Source organism: Actinia tenebrosa, unplaced genomic scaffold (assembly GCF_029948245.1).
Source record: "Actinia tenebrosa isolate PJP-AT-01 unplaced genomic scaffold, QUT_ActTen_1.0 PGA_scaffold14__42_contigs__length_11649687, whole genome shotgun sequence".
In the NCBI taxonomy this organism is placed as follows: Eukaryota; Metazoa; Cnidaria; class Anthozoa; order Actiniaria; family Actiniidae; genus Actinia; species Actinia tenebrosa.
In genome coordinates this window covers 4,870,577-4,886,195 of record NW_028292574.1, presented here as the reverse complement: position 1 = coordinate 4,886,195, position 15,619 = coordinate 4,870,577, and the positions used below count along the sequence as shown (strand labels likewise).

General features: G+C 35.2%; 4 protein-coding genes across 5 annotated transcripts; 3 read left to right on the top strand and 1 right to left on the bottom strand.

Annotated features, from left to right (window-relative positions):
- Window positions 1–101: 101 nt before the first annotated feature.
- Window positions 102–2,912, bottom strand: LOC116302652 (mediator of RNA polymerase II transcription subunit 18). The gene is made up of 7 exons (XM_031711996.2): window positions 2,750–2,912; window positions 2,597–2,660; window positions 1,839–1,961; window positions 1,644–1,722; window positions 1,210–1,296; window positions 728–774; window positions 102–631 (listed from the first exon to the last, which is right to left on the bottom strand). Exons 1-7 carry the CDS (start codon window positions 2,904–2,906, stop codon window positions 580–582), a joined length of 609 nt encoding a protein of 202 aa, XP_031567856.1. The 5' UTR covers window positions 2,907–2,912; the 3' UTR covers window positions 102–579.
- Window positions 2,913–3,365: 453 nt separating this feature from the next.
- Window positions 3,366–6,950, top strand: LOC116302651 (uncharacterized). The gene is made up of 8 exons (XM_031711995.2): window positions 3,366–3,549; window positions 3,781–3,844; window positions 4,080–4,113; window positions 4,965–5,054; window positions 5,159–5,222; window positions 5,615–5,786; window positions 6,035–6,190; window positions 6,331–6,950. Exons 1-8 carry the CDS (start codon window positions 3,492–3,494, stop codon window positions 6,545–6,547), a joined length of 855 nt encoding a protein of 284 aa, XP_031567855.1. The 5' UTR covers window positions 3,366–3,491; the 3' UTR covers window positions 6,548–6,950.
- Window positions 6,951–8,217: 1,267 nt separating this feature from the next.
- LOC116302650 (kelch-like protein 38) lies at window positions 8,218–10,291 on the top strand. The gene has a single exon (XM_031711994.1). The coding sequence runs from the start codon at window positions 8,239–8,241 to the stop codon at window positions 9,865–9,867; it is 1,629 nt and encodes a 542-aa protein (XP_031567854.1). The 5' UTR covers window positions 8,218–8,238; the 3' UTR covers window positions 9,868–10,291.
- Window positions 10,292–10,567: 276 nt separating this feature from the next.
- Window positions 10,568–15,592, top strand: LOC116302658 (protein RER1). 2 transcript variants are annotated; one of them, XM_031712002.2, is made up of 8 exons: window positions 10,568–10,662; window positions 11,591–11,669; window positions 11,932–12,036; window positions 12,191–12,287; window positions 12,630–12,717; window positions 12,800–12,935; window positions 13,387–13,456; window positions 14,876–15,592. In XM_031712002.2, exons 2-8 carry the CDS (start codon window positions 11,598–11,600, stop codon window positions 14,911–14,913), a joined length of 606 nt encoding a protein of 201 aa, XP_031567862.2. In that variant the 5' UTR covers window positions 10,568–10,662; window positions 11,591–11,597; the 3' UTR covers window positions 14,914–15,592. The 2 variants fall into 2 exon arrangements, with proteins under 2 accessions (XP_031567862.2, XP_088886124.1); XM_089029998.1 differs by lacking the exon at window positions 14,876–15,592 and having other exon boundaries at window positions 13,387–14,150.
- The last annotated feature ends 27 nt before the right edge of the window (window positions 15,593–15,619 follow it).

Sequence of the window (15,619 nt, the reverse complement as noted above, 5' to 3'; positions counted from 1 at the left end):
TTCCTTTTCTTTCCCCCTTCGTTTCTTCTCCTTTCATTTCATTTCGTTTCCCTTTTTTTCGTTTGTATTTCTTTCTATTCCCTAATACCTTATTTCAGTGGTTATTTCATCTTTTCTTTATTCATTTTTTCCATTTCATTTACACAATCCGATGATGTGATATATGTTATTGATAACACCTCATCATCTAATCTCACGTGTAATATTACAAGACCTAGTTTCACTTCACCTTCCAAGTACTACAACTATACTATCTTACCAAGTAATTTTCGTAGTTTCAAGTAGCACAATCCACTGAACTATATCTCAAAACTACCTTCATAAACCCACTATACAGTAAGGCCGGCATGATATGGCTTCAGGTGTTCATATTCACTAGGCAAGTGACATTTTATCAGTGAAAAATTACACTATACATCATGACGTATCTTACTGAAACTAGCAAACATTCCACTGTATGATGTCATTGGGGTCTGTTATACTACTATCAGCAACCAACCTTCCTTGAGTGATGTGATGCACCAGTGACCAACGTTGTCCAAGTGAAGTTATACAATATCATTGATGGTGTCTTTTTTGTCATGACATCAGTAACAACTTCCTGTGATCAACTTTTTCCAAGTGAACAAGACTAGCATGGAATCAAGGAAATTAGTCAGGAAAAAAATTCTACAATGGAAATCTGTGGTGAATATTTATTGTAATTTAATGTATTTTAAAAGGATACGGTTTTAAATGTTCTGCAAAAGCTTTGATGTCCTCAGCAACTGAGTCCTATTAAAGCACATATAAGACAGAAATTAATATACAGTCTATCACAGGTAAGAACCCATTGCTGATGTGAATGAAAAGCACTTTAGTCTATTTCTTTTGAATGTTTTAACAGTTCAGTCATTGTAAAGCCCTAGTTCTATGAGAATAGTAACATTTTCAGAAACATTACATTTTTACCTGGTGCGTGCTTCCATGATGTTTCCTAGTTGCTAGAAACATTTTTACACTTTATAAATTTTTGCAGTGTGACAGAAACGTTATCGCTACTTAGGGGAGTGAGCGTTGTGTGACGACACTAATAGCAGTTGCCTAGGAAACTACCCCACCACATGTTACAACTTTTTCACAATGTTTCCTGGCTGTTTAGATACCTTTGTAAACAACTGATAAATGTGTTTCTGGTAATATGTCACATCATTTTAAATTATGATTTACCTGTTGAACTGCTGTTGTTAGGCCTATTTCAACAAGATAAGATTCAGATGCTAACTGCATACTGCTCATGTCACCAACCACAGGCAGCTTGAAAAAGAAAAAAAAAAAAAAGAGGAAAAAAAATTAATAACAAGGGTGAAAGCCATCCCTCTTCACTTTGTTTGTCTGTGGAGATCAGGGTATCTAATGGCATGTTTGTGGGTTGGGTGGGGTAGTGTCGGCAGGAGATGGAGGGTGAAACAAGCGTGCCCTTAATTTACAGATGATAAATATATGTACAGATGTATAAATGAGGCATATTAATACATTATAATGTAAATGTCATTTCATTTTAGGTCAAACGAGTAGGGAGTAAGTGATTGCTTAGTCTCCCAACCCATAACGACTAAAGACTAAAGCGCTACATTCAATATTAATGTTGAATTCTTCATTACCCTAAACACTTGGCTGACTGTGATTTTTATGTGTCCTTTGTAAAAATAATACCCAGATAATACAAATTCATAATCAAATCTGTGGGTTCAAATAATAGAGTAATAGAAAATCAGTAACAAAGTCTGAAGGGATACCTTTCAAGAGAAAGATGAAGTTAACACTTTGTTGAATAAAGATGCTTAATTCTGACTTACTTAAATCCAAGTTCCTCTAAGAAAGCAGAAAGGTTATCGCTAGTTTCAACTTCTACACAGCTACGCAAAAGAGTTGCTCTGCTTTTGTCACCCATCTCTGCTTGACCAACATAACGCAGTAACCTGTATGCATTAAGTATGGCTATTCAGTTCTGTTATGCCATAATGGTCCATAATAGAGGCTTTACATCATCACCTGTCATAATAATTTAGCTAGGACTTCCTATGGTTTAATGACAGAACAATAAAATCCCTTTGCTCTTGGAAATTGAATTCTTTCTCATGTAAAACAATTGTATTGTTGCTGCCATCTAACATGGCTGCTATCACATGATTGTGCAAAACCTCTTTAGTCAAAAATATGACTCATCCATATCTCATCCATAGCCAGCTTTAAACCATCTCCCAAACTTCATTGGAGGGATGTTAACAGGAATATGTTTATTCTTGGTGCAGGATTGTTGTGTTGTTTGTAGGTGGGGTAGGGGTGGGCTGGGTCGAGGGGTGTAAATGGTCCTTTTAATTTTTTCATTATTTGTAGGAAATTGAAATATTTTGTATGTCATACAGCATGTTTTTTTTTTAGTTTAGAGGCATGACCATGGGTTCTTCATACGTGAAAATGAACCTCCCTCCCCACCCCCCTTTTTCTGTCCCTCTTTTCCGCATTAAAAATGGAAGGTCCTGTTGATAGGCCTGGAAGCTTTCATCATAAACTCTCCCCCCTCCCCTTCAGAATAGTGTAAATGTATACATACCAAGGAGCAGCAGTGTCTACCAAGGAGTGCCTTGCCCTTAGTGTGACTAGGTGTGGATTGTTACCTATGAACAATAGAACATATGATATCCTGATATCTGGCATCAAGCTCAATAATCTAGCTCTCTCAGTATAAAATTATCTATGAACTCACGTAATGAATAGACGATTTCATGATCCGAAAACTTGTCACGTTCATGTGAGGTATTGTCACAAAGTCCCTTGAGTCTACACAGCAGATTTTCGACATTCTTTTTATTGATAGAACCATGTAAAAAGTATTCCATCTGATGCAGCCTGACAGCCGCCATCTTGGATTCCTGTACTAGACACCAGTCTCTCTCGAACCACAGGATGACCATGAACAGGGTCTTTGAAGCCTATGGCACTATACCAATCTAATAAAAAATGCCTCAGCAAATGTCTTTGCCTGTGACCAAAGTTTGTGAAAGTCATTTCGGTAAAGGAATGAAAGTCGTGTTTAAGTTGTCTTTTTGGTATCTTTCGTTTTACTTGTATCTCTATAAAACATTGTCACATTTCTATAAATTTCTTCTTTAATTTAATTTCAAATATATATATAGATGATAAACACATGTTGTTTAAAATGTCTTATTCTTTATGGACTTTTTCTTGTTTCTAAATGACATTAGTGAAGTTCGGAGATGTTCGGGTAATTTCCGCTTAGTGTCGGTAACACCTCGAGGAGTGTTCGGGAGCCACTCCCATGACGCCTCGCGTGACTAGGAAGGGTTGTCGGTTGTTGCACAAGGGACCCAATCACACCGCCATCCATCGGCCGCGGAGAGACGGACAAGAACACGATTAACCATCTTTTCTAACATCTTACCATCAGTAGCGCAAGCCCTAAGAGGCGGCAAACAACATCAGAAACAATGACTACGGCTGAAGAGGTTAAGGTTGAAGAAGAAGAACCTGTAAAAAAGGTCATTGGTGAGTTTTTTGCAAAAGAAAGTTTGAATTTTTTAAACAAACGAAAGCGACATCGCGAACATGTGCAACTCGAGCAAACATGCGCTCATTTGAATATGCATTTGTCACGACAGCTTTTCTACTTTAATAGCACATCTCTCTACTCGTAATTACTTTTTTGAGATTTCACAAGTCTTAGAGTAGCCTTTCAGGGTTCTTATTTTGAGATTGACGCTTTTTTTGGTATTTTAGCTACCAAAGTTTCGGGCACAGTGAAGTGGTTCAATGTAAAGAATGGCTATGGCTTCATCAACAGGTTTGTACTCATTAAAACCACAATTTTGCACACATTTTGTCATCTTCTTTCTTCATTGGTTAGTTTTACCCACTCAGAAGTTTAGAAATTCGTAGTTTAACTAACAAGAAGTTTGAATAAAGCTGATATTAAAAGTGCTGGTCGCGAGGCGATGACGAAATTAGCCGTTGTGAATTAGCATAACACCAGTCGGCCATTGTCATATTGATCTTGGGTTTTCCTGTTTCTCTTTCAGAGATGACAACAAGGAAGATATCTTTGTTCACCAGGTAAGAAGTTGTTTAAGTACTTATTAAAACATAATGATACTGTATAAATTAACTTGTTGAATTGGTCTTGTTGCGTTGGTTTGAGTTTTGTAAGCAGTTATCAAGTCGTGATGGTGTTTGTCTAAATAAATCTCTTATCTGCGAAATCTTAGCCTTAAATAATGTTAGATTTAATGTAGAATGCATGTTTAACCTTAAAGAGTAACGCATAAACTCCTTCAAGTCTTGATAAGATTTAGTTTTCTTTGATAGTAAGTTGTAGTAGTTTTGTAGTATTTATAATTAAGCTAACCTTGGTTTTGTTAACTCCCTATTCCTCATTCCTTAAGTAATTATCTTCCACGTAGTTAAAGTTTTCAGTTTTTATTGGCTTGATTATAGTTATCTAGGTTACTAGGTTTGGAATCTAATCTTTATTCACATTTAGGTTTCTTTTGTAACATCAAAAGGCTTAGATTAGTACCAGCAGGTCTTTGTTTTAAAGAAAGAAGCTCTTGCATCACTGAGTTAATAATATTACCCTTGTTTAAAAAGCTTATCCTCTTGTTTCTTTGTCAGTGTCAAACATGTTGGCTTTTTAAGAGACTAACATGATTGCTAGTTTTTGGAATGGATTTTTCAAATGAATATAGTCCATGTCCCTTTGCTTTTCTATACTGGATAGCTTATTTCATGATACTCTAAACAGGAACAATTGGTGCTGGTTTGCCTGTTCAACTATACAGTTTGCAATTAGAAGATGATTAGCTTTCACTAGTCTTACTAAAGTATTGGAACTTAGTTTGAACAGCCACTGCAATCACTTATTTGGTTTTCTAAACAAGAAGAATAACTCGTATCTCCTTTTTCAGACTGCCATTTCTAAGAACAACCCCAAGAAGTACCTTAGAAGTGTTGGAGACGGAGAAGTAGTTGAGTTTGATGTAGTCTCTGGCTCTAAGGTAGGTAACATACAAACAGCCTTGTAAAAAGCACTCACTGGACATATTTATTTTACCTTGTCTTAAGTTCTTTACTATAGTCATTTCAATAATATGTCTTACAGGGCTTGGAAGCCGCAAATGTAACTGGCCCTGAAGGAATTCCAGTACAGGGTAGCAAGTATGCACGTAAGTGTTATGAACTCTTGTTTATCAGCAGAATATATATCTATTATGTGTTTTTAACAGTAGGAACTTGTAGATAAATTGGATCACTGTAAAAAGCTTTGTGAAACTGATGTTTCAGACATTAGTCCTTCATCGGAGTAAGTGTCACTTACTCCAACAAAGGACTAACAATCGAAATGTCAGTTTCACAAAGCTTTTTACAGTAATTCAATTTATCTACAAGTTCCTACTGTTTTATTCAGAAACACCGACGCAGTCCACGCTAGGTCTACTAGTTATCACCACTCTATTATGTGTTTTGTTGAATATGTAAAACAGGGCATAATCTCCCCTTGAGATTTTAAATATACCAGAATAAATGTTAATTGATAATTATTACTTTGTTCTTGTAGCTGATCGCCGTAGGAATAGATACAACTACTACTACTACCGCCGACCAAGGAACCGCCCTCGTCGAAGACCGGATAGCGCTACAAATGGAGAGGCCAAAGATGATCAAGATCAAGAGGGCAAGGGAACGGACTCTGGGGATGGTGGTGAAAAACCTCACCCAAGGAGAAGGAGGTATAGACTAAGATGCCAGATGATTGCTTGGTTGAAACTTCACAAGTGTATATGTCACAAGTTGCATCAATTATTCAACCTGTGTACTTGTGTATGCTTTGCCAAAAACAAAGATGAACATTTAGTTTTAAATGATTCACAGTGATTATTTAATATACGCTCTGAGTTTTTGGCCTTACTACCAAGAGTTGTTTCAAAAAAACAAAGTTGGTGATTTATGGTTTATGATTACTATAATTAATTGACAGACGTCCATTCTGGAGAAAGTACCGGGGTCCAAGAAGAGATGAACATTCTGGTGCTGAAAGCACCGGGGAAGGTCAACAACAAGATCATGATGGCTCACCCAACAATGATCAAGAGCAAAGACCTCCCCGTAGACGCCGCCCTAGGTATAGACCAAGGTACGTCCAAAACTTTTAAATTTTGACAATAACAATGTATTATTTTTTCTGAGTCTTATAATTAGCAGCTGCATAAGTTGCTTGATATACTGCACAGATCAGCTCACAGATACAATAACATGTATGTCTTTCTATTTCAGACGTCCTCGTAGTGACAACGAAGAAAGAAGTGACGATCAAAGAGAGAAAAAGGAGGGTGATGAAGAGGGCCATGAAGAAGGGAGTAGACCAACTCGTAGACGATTCAGACGCTACAGAAGAAGGCGTCCCCCACAGAGTGGTGAAAATGAACAAAAGCCACCAAGTCAAGAAAAGGGAGAGCAAGCTCCATCTTCAGATGCTGCACCTGAAAATTAAAGACCTAAAAGCATTGGTTAGACAGTTTTCCAGCTAGAAAAAGGATTATCCATAATTTACTCCAACTAGATTAAACCATGATTATTACATTCCATAATATTTCTTATTTTTCCTTTACCAATATATACCTTAACAGTTTTCTTTACAATTTTGTTAATTTAAGTTCTGGGGTTGTTCTAGCTTCTATGAATTTTTCAAACCCTTTGTTGCTGTTCAATTCCCAGCTTTGTTAACAGTTTAGTTAGCTTTTCTAATCATGGTTTTGGTCTAATGTTTGAGATTGTTTTTTTTGTCATCTTTGTCTACATGTTTCCATCTTGTAAAGTATGTATGTGGAAGAAAGTCAGGGCAATACATCTTGTCTATATGGCTTTAATAAAACAACACGCTTGCCATTTGATAATATGCCTCATGTTTTAAAAGAATTACTAACTTAATTAACGTCCTAATCAAGAAAAATGACTTGGCATTGATACTGATGGGGAAATTCCAGACTTGACAGGGTTACATCACAGGATATTGTCGGAACCTCTTTTCAAGTTGCTAAGTTTTAAAGCAACATTGATGTCATTTTCAAAATGACTGTAACAATTTCACCTGTGAGTAAGCCCTGTTCATATTTAGATCAGAGTTAAGAGGTTGTTTCAGGGCTCAATAAAGTGAAGTCACTAAACCTTCCTAAATGGGCTATGAGCCAATAGCCCATAAGACTGAGAACAGAAAAAGGCATTGACTTATAGTCCAAGAGGACTAATCATTGTTTTAGTCAAATCCAGCTAGTAGGTTGAATATAAAGGTGCAAACAAATTTCAAATTGAAGTTAAATTTTATGTTTTGGTTTTCAAAGCCAGAACTTCTAACTTTTCATAGGCTATAACTTATAGCCTAGTAGTAGCTCATCCAATCAGAATGCAGCATTAATGATATACCACTAGTTGGATTTGACAAATTTCATCTTTTTCTTTCTTATATATTTAATAGGGCTACGCCCTCAGCTGCCTGCATTATACCTACAAATACTGCGTGCCGAAGTGATTATCTAGTATAATTATTGTTCTTATCAAAATCCAATTGTTTTCTTTCTAGCTTGTTTATCATAGAAGCAAAGCCAATAATGAATGAACTAAATATGTCTGATTTTCCTCTATGCATTCGTTGGGATAATGCAGACTGAAAACAATGGATTTTGATAAGATCAGTAATTATTTGACCATATTTTCATGTTGATTAACACAGTGGTGGGTTAAATGCCTTCACTCTATGTGAGTTAAATGTCCCCTCGCTTTGTTAAACCCAGAGGTATGTTCTTTCAGGGTTTAGTCTGTGAGTTAGCTTTGCCCTGACTATCAGCCCAGAGGTCGTTTCAGGGTTTGGTCTTTGCATAGGTAGTTTCAAAGTTTGATAAACTTTAAGGTTGAAGTGGTGCTCAACTGGGAGATGCTTGCTAACTCAAAACCTTAATGGCAATACAGAAAATGGGTTAGGGTCAGGTTGGGGAAGGGTGCAAAGAAAGACTTCAAAATCCACTTTTAAAAAAAACTTTCATGGCCTATATGATAAAAATAATTAATGACTTATTTTAAGCAAAATAGTCACGGTCACCGTTGCTCGGAGAACGTGCTGACCAAAAAACCTGTGGGCGCAGATAAGTAGCAGATGTAGAGGTCCTTCTTACCTTCGATGCAGTAAACATGGCAGCCTGTGCGGATGAAACTGAAAAAAGCCCCAGTAAAAATCCTCCTATCCGTGTTATCTCTTTGCCTGATGCAAAAGAAAAAGTGGTTGAAGACAAAAAGCATTCATCAGCTATTTTACTTGGTCTTCACCAAAATTACAAAGACGAAAAGTTTTGTGATGTTACACTTGTTTTTGGAGATAAAGAGATCAAAGCACATAAAGTTGTTCTTGCATCTTCCTCTCGCTATTTTGAAGCTATGTTTTCTTCAAACTTTATAGATGGATCCCAGCAAAAGTTGGAAATTCCGTTGTTTGACAGCAAGATTGGGACAGCCCTTATAGACTATGCTTACACAGGGAAAGTAGAGATAACAGCTGATAATGTGGTGGAAATACTTGCTGGGGCAAACTTTCTGCAAGGATTTGACTTCGTAGAAAAGAGTTGCTGTGATTACCTCAAGTTTCACATGAGTGACGAGAATGCCCTTCAAATACTGCAAGTCGCAGACCAGTTCCACCAGAGCAAACTTAAAGATCACATTAAAAAATATTGCTTCTTACGATTTAGTACATTTGCAGAAAATAAAGCATTCCTTAATATTCCTTTCAAGCTGTTGAAGGAGGTGTTGAGTGATGATCATTTGCTGGTGGAGAAGAATGGAGTTGTGTATCTGGGAAGAAGGCAAGAAGAATATTTGCTGGAGAAAGTTCTAGAATACATAAAGCACAATGAAGAAGTTAATGAAAAAGCTGAACAACTTCTGAAGTGCATACATCTTCCACTACTGAAAAATAAAAAACTACATGCCTTGAAGTCTAATGATGTGCTACAAAGTACAGAGTGTAAAGCTTTAATAGATGAGGCTCTTTTGTTGAAGAAAGAGAAGACTTCAAAGTCAGCACAGTTGCAAGAAGAGGAAACTGATGAGTTGTCTCAGAAAGACTGGACTAAACCAAGGCCATGTGGAGAGTACCAGTTGTGGAGGGGACGCTGTCTAGCTAATGGTGAACAAGTTAATGATGAAGCTGTTGCTTTCTCTGACAAGGAAAAGATCAATGTTCATAGTGACTATGTAACTGGAATGGACTTGTGGATCCGCAGTTGGGATGGGCGTCCAGTTATTGGTGGAATGAAGATCTACTACAGCAATGGTGAATCCTGTATGCATGGAGATGAAAAGGGAAGCACTAAAGAGGAGTTCAGACTGGATACAGATGAGAGAATTATAAAACTGGATTCTCAGAGTGGATATATGATTGACTGTGTGACATTTTTTACTAACAAGGAACGTAAACTTGGCCCACATGGAGGATCAGGGGGAGGTTATCGGCAAGAGAATCCACCCAATTACCATGGATATCTAGTCTGTGTTGAAGGGAATGTAGTCAAGTCTCAAGGGAGTTTGGGAATAACCAAGCTTCAATTCTTGTGGCGGTTCTTTAGGACTCATGATCAAAGTCATGTTCCAGACTACATTGAAGCATACTATGATGAATTTGATGAAGATGACTATGACGACTTCTATGATGACTATGAAGATTATGACGATTATGAAGGTTATGACTTTGAAGATGATTACGACATTGAAGATGAAAACTTTTATGATTATGACCCCACCCCTGACGATGATTTTTGGCCTTAGAAAAACAAACAAAAAAGGAGTTATAAACATGCATAAAGTAGTTCAATTGGTAATTCACAGAGCATTAATTACTATTTTTGCTCAAATTATCATTTTCTTGCTGTACAATTTATAATTTCAATAAACATTTTGCTTACCATACGAATAATAGCATTTGAATTCATCAAAAATTTAACCATATCTAGAACACTTTGGACATGGATATGTTATGATATTGATAACTATATAAACAGTTTAAAAAACTATGATAAGTAATTATAGATAATTTAGACGTACGCCAGTAATAATTACAATTATTGTAAATGATTAACGCTATTGTTCCTGTTAATCATTATAGTTTCATGCATAATATCTGATAAGAATTGGTGGCATTGATAATTATGTCCATACATTGGCTTTTGTTGTATTAAATTGCAGGGGTTTATCGTTGTTTGTTTGTTTTCATTGATTTTCTTTTCTTTTCTGGTTTGTTCGGGTTCTCTAGTGCTCGTTTTTGTTTTTATTTTGTTTATTCTTTCTTATTTTTATTTTATATTTATTTATTTATGTATTATTTTTTCATCAGTTAGTTAGTATACCGTAAATTCTCAATTAACTATTACACCCCCCCCCCCCCCCCCCCCCCATCCGACAAATCAAACATGTCTGACTGGGCTACCTGTGTATTTTAGCATACTGCACATGTCTCTTGTTGTTAATCCGCTGACTTAGTGACGTGGCGAGAGGAAACACGAAAGCCGGTGAACGTCACTAAAAACCCTTCAAAAACCATCCAAAATAACCCAAGAAAACCAGGTAAATAGCTAGACTACTAGATATTTTATCATTTACGAGTTTTATGTGTTAAAGATAGTGTGTAATGGTTGTTTTGTTTAGCTGTATGGCGTGTAAACAAGGTGCAATGATGATGAGCATAATCACCGTTAAACTTCAATATTCTGCCATTTTCTTAACTTTACCAACAAGTTTCTTGAATAATAACTCGTTACTCCGTGTATATATAAACATTAGAAATTAGTCCGTCCAAATTTGTCATAAAATCAAAATTTAAGAATAAATATAAGGGTTACAAATAATAATCTTAAAAATGCCAAACATGTAGCAAGATTAATGAATCCGTTAATGAATTCGTTGATCAATCACTTTTTCATATTATTCGGCCTAAACGTTGATAAAATATCTTGTGATCTGTACTTTATTAGAATATATGAATATTCAACTAATTTGTTACATGAGTATAAGGGTTGTTGTAGAGTATTGTTGTCAAGGGGTCAGCTGTCAACATCTTGATGTCTAGCATTAATATTATGATAAATCATAGAACTCGTATCCCAAGCTACTGACTGAATGAGTAGACATGTATATGTTGTAGATGCAGAATTTTCTGTTTATATATGTATACGACCATTACTCCCTTTAAGGAGCTCTCTGCCCCACACTCACTACCACTACATTTATTATTTAAAACACTGAACTCATATGTGAACCCTGAGAAAAGCCATTGTGAAAAGGTAGAGAACAACACATCAAGCAAACAATTCACATTTGCAACTCAGCTGGGAATTGAATCAACAACCCCAAGTGTGAACTACACAGTGATGAAAAAAAGTGCTGTAGCAAAACTTGTCATCTATGTCAAGTCAAAATAGATTATTTTGGCAGTCTTGTTAATCTGCACCATTGTATACCAAACATGATTATATTAACATTAATTTTTACTTAGACAAAGCATGGATTCAACAGACGAAGTCACATCATCTCAACCTGGTGTAGTAAATAGGTTTTTTACTACTATTTCACAGGTACAACTACATGATATGAGACTTTATTTTCTATACATGTATATACTTGATAGGGTGGGAACTGCTACAAGTAGGCCCCTGGTGTAGTAAATAGGTTTTTTACTACTATTTCACAGGTACAACCACATGATATGAGACTTTATTTTCTATACATGTATATACTTGATAGGGTGGGAACTGCTACAGGTAGGCCCATTCCAAGGTGTAATATATTACCATATTGGCCTCTAAAGGTTAACACTTATTTTATTTACCTATTTAGAAATATCAGAAATTCCTTGATGATATAACCCCTCACTTAGCCTCACGATGGATTGCCACATTTGTTCTTTTGTTAGTTTATCTTGTTAGAGTATTTTTACTTCAGGTAAGCATGAATCTTTGTTGTGTTTAAGTTATTTTGGGAGAGATATGAGATAGGTTGAGGATGATAGGGGGAGAGGAGGGGGTGGAATGATACTGAGATTATAATAAATAATTATAAGGCCTGTGCTTATCCTTTTTTGATACTTTGTTTTCAGGGCTGGTATATTATTACATACGCACTTGGTATTTACCATTTAAATTTGTTAATTGCTTTTTTATCACCAAGAATAGACCCAGCATTGGAAGACCTAGGTGAGAAGTAGGGTTGATTCAGCCTCTTTAATATTCTTCAGTTTGACAGAACTAATTATATTTTACAACCAACACAGCCCTTCATGTACTATTTACACAATAGTGAACACATATGTTGATTTTTATGGAGAGAGAAAAAAACCAGAGAGATACAGAAAAAAAAATCATAAAGAAGGAGACTGAGCAACGCATCACACAAACTCAACTCACTGATGTAGCCCAATCAGGAAATATTATATCATGATACTACTGCAATAGACTATAATCCTTGTTGTATTACTGTACTAATCCCAGCATGTAACAGTATTGTATTTCTAAACCTTATTAAATGTTCTTTACTAGAATATGATGAGGATGGTCCTGGTCTACCGACAAAAGCTGATGAAGAATTCAGGCCATTCATAAGGAGACTACCTGAGTTTAAATTCTGGTAACTTATATTCAGACTCCTTCACATGGATTGTTTTTCTTATCATGTTAGTAATGATGATATATTTAATTGTTTGTCATAGGTATGGTGCAACAAGAGGGATTGTCATAGCATTATGCTGTACGTTCTTTGAATTCCTCAACATCCCAGTCTTCTGGCCTATTCTCGTCATGTACTTCATCATACTTTTTATTCTTACAATGAAGAGACAAATTAAGGTATATGACCTGACATTGTGATAGTTAAATCCCCTTTTAGTATATATATATTTTTTTAACAATTATTTGCCGAAGGCGAAATGATTATCGGGGAATATTTACTGAGATGCAAGTCTTCAAGCAGCGAGGAAAATATTCCCCGATAATCACTGAGGCTGAGGCAAATAATTGTTTTAGTATAAATACACAGGTGATTCTTTCAAAAAAAAGGGGGGAAAAAGAAGATAAAAGGCATTTTTTTCCGGTAACAGCAACAAAGCGGCTGGCCGCCATAATGGATTTTTGCTTGAGGTGATTATCGTATGATAGTGACAGTGAGTTTCTTGACCAGTCAGCACGCGAGATTTTCTATAATCACCTGCATATTTTTACTAAATATATATATCCCCTCTTATTATATATATAATAATATATATAGATACTGAATTGTTTACTTTGCAATGTTTTTCAGCATATGATCAAGTACAGGTACCTTCCATTTACCTTTGGAAAGAAGAAGTACAGAGGCAAAGAAGATTCAGGCAATGTTATTAAATCTTAAATCAATTGTATCATATCTATATATAGACCATTGTTATTCTGAAGACATCCATGTAGAAAGGATGATGATAGGATCAGCTGAGAATAAGGGATCTAGTGATATCATATGTTTGCCATATCAAGGTCATTCTCCCTTGATTACAGTTAGTCATTTCTACTGAGAATATATATGATATTAAATAAAAGTAATTCATATCCTCGTCTGAAATGACACTAAGCAAGGCTAAGCTAAGTACAGGTAACAAGAGATGTAGCAGACTATCTTGAGCATTGATAATCATAGACACAAGTCTAAAGTAATGGCACCTCTGCTTGCAATGATTCTTAATAGGACGTACAATCTTAAAATTAAGTTTCTAAGGGGTTTCCATTGATTTTGAGATATTAAAGATTTACTATTGATATAAAGTTCTTATGTCATAAGTATTTTAATTTTAATTTTTCTTAGTCTAGAATTATTCTTTTCAATAATTGTCTTGCCACCTAAAAATTTGATGAAGGCATTTGTCATGAAGTTCATTGTTTTAATGTTCCCATTCCCATTTTGTATTCCACACTGGGGTGAGATACCAGCCTTAGTAGATAGATATTATTAAAGTAATAACAAATAATGTTTGGAAAGTCTCATCATATTGTAGGATAGCAAAGGTAATAAAATGCTTTGTTAGAGAGAGATCTTATCGGATAATTTTTCATTTTAAAAGAATCAAATCAAAATTACAGTCAAACTACCTCAAGCGTAAACACGTAGAGGTCATTAATGACTTTATTTTTGGATTCTTGATTTTATTATTCAATTCAAACGTTCATTATTGAAAACGAAATTATTGAAAAGCCAGGCATATACAAAGCCAAGCATATATGCAACTGAAATGCAAAAACAACTTTTTGTGCAAGGAATATGTAATATTAATGACTTACCTTCTGTTTGCGCTATAAACAAGAGCCTACAAGCCAAGTTAATCAAATTTTCAAATTATTGTTATTTTTTGAATATTGAAGATTTGTTATCAATAATGAATGTTCGAATCGAACAATGAAATCAAGAATCCAAAAATAAAGTCTTTAATGACCTCTACATGTTCACGCTTGAGGTGTTTGACTGTAATCATCATAAAAGGTGATAATTAGTGCCTTAAAGTGTCCTTTCCTTTAACTGTTGAATAACAACTATAACACATATCTATGTTTAGTAAAATAAAAAATAAACCTCATATTATATCATGGACTATATCTAGAAACAATTCATTTATACACAGCTGAGAAGTAAGCTAAATAAAGATCCACAAACTACATCTAGCATCCAGCTAGTAGCTATAGTATATCCTTGAAAGGAAGTTCAGATTATTGCAACTTTTTCATATACGAGGGAGGTAACTTTGTTTTTATTTCGATCACAGACTCTGCTGACAGTAGCACTAAAGTAGAACAATCTTAATCAGGTCAGAAAAGGAGACCAACAACCAGGACAAGCTAAACGATCCATCTATCCATTGATAACAAGACATGATTGAAGTATAATTTGTGTATTCAGACTCTATATATTCACATATGACATCATATTCAACATATGTGACACCAAACTTACATTACATTTTGACATCATTTTTGTGTGCATCTGGCTGGGAACTAGCCTTAGATACTGATTTTATTTACTGAATGATATGTGCTTTTAGCTTGACAAATCCTAAACAAATCAATAGAATATCCAGAAGCCTAGAATACCATTAAAATTATGGTGTGCAACATTATTTCAAATATCTAACAGAAAAAAATGTATTATACAAAAAAGAATTATACATCAAACCACCTTCCTAACAATACAATAAATTTATCCCATTAAACGTGTACATTAGTCTCCTATTAAACTATAATATAAAGTATGTCAAGGGGACCGAAGCAGGATCAGTTGATCAGTAGGGCGTTTGAACCAACCTCATTCATTATAAAAATTGAGTTGATGAGTTTTTCCCCGGATTATACCTGTGTCCTGCCCAGTTGTGGCCATTGCCAGGCATAAACCACAGGACTCTATTTAAACTAGTCCTTGGATGTCCCTGTTAAAATATAGAACTAAATGAATGAATGAATGAATAAACTCATTAAAGGACAACCAATGTATTATAATTATTCATTTAATATTC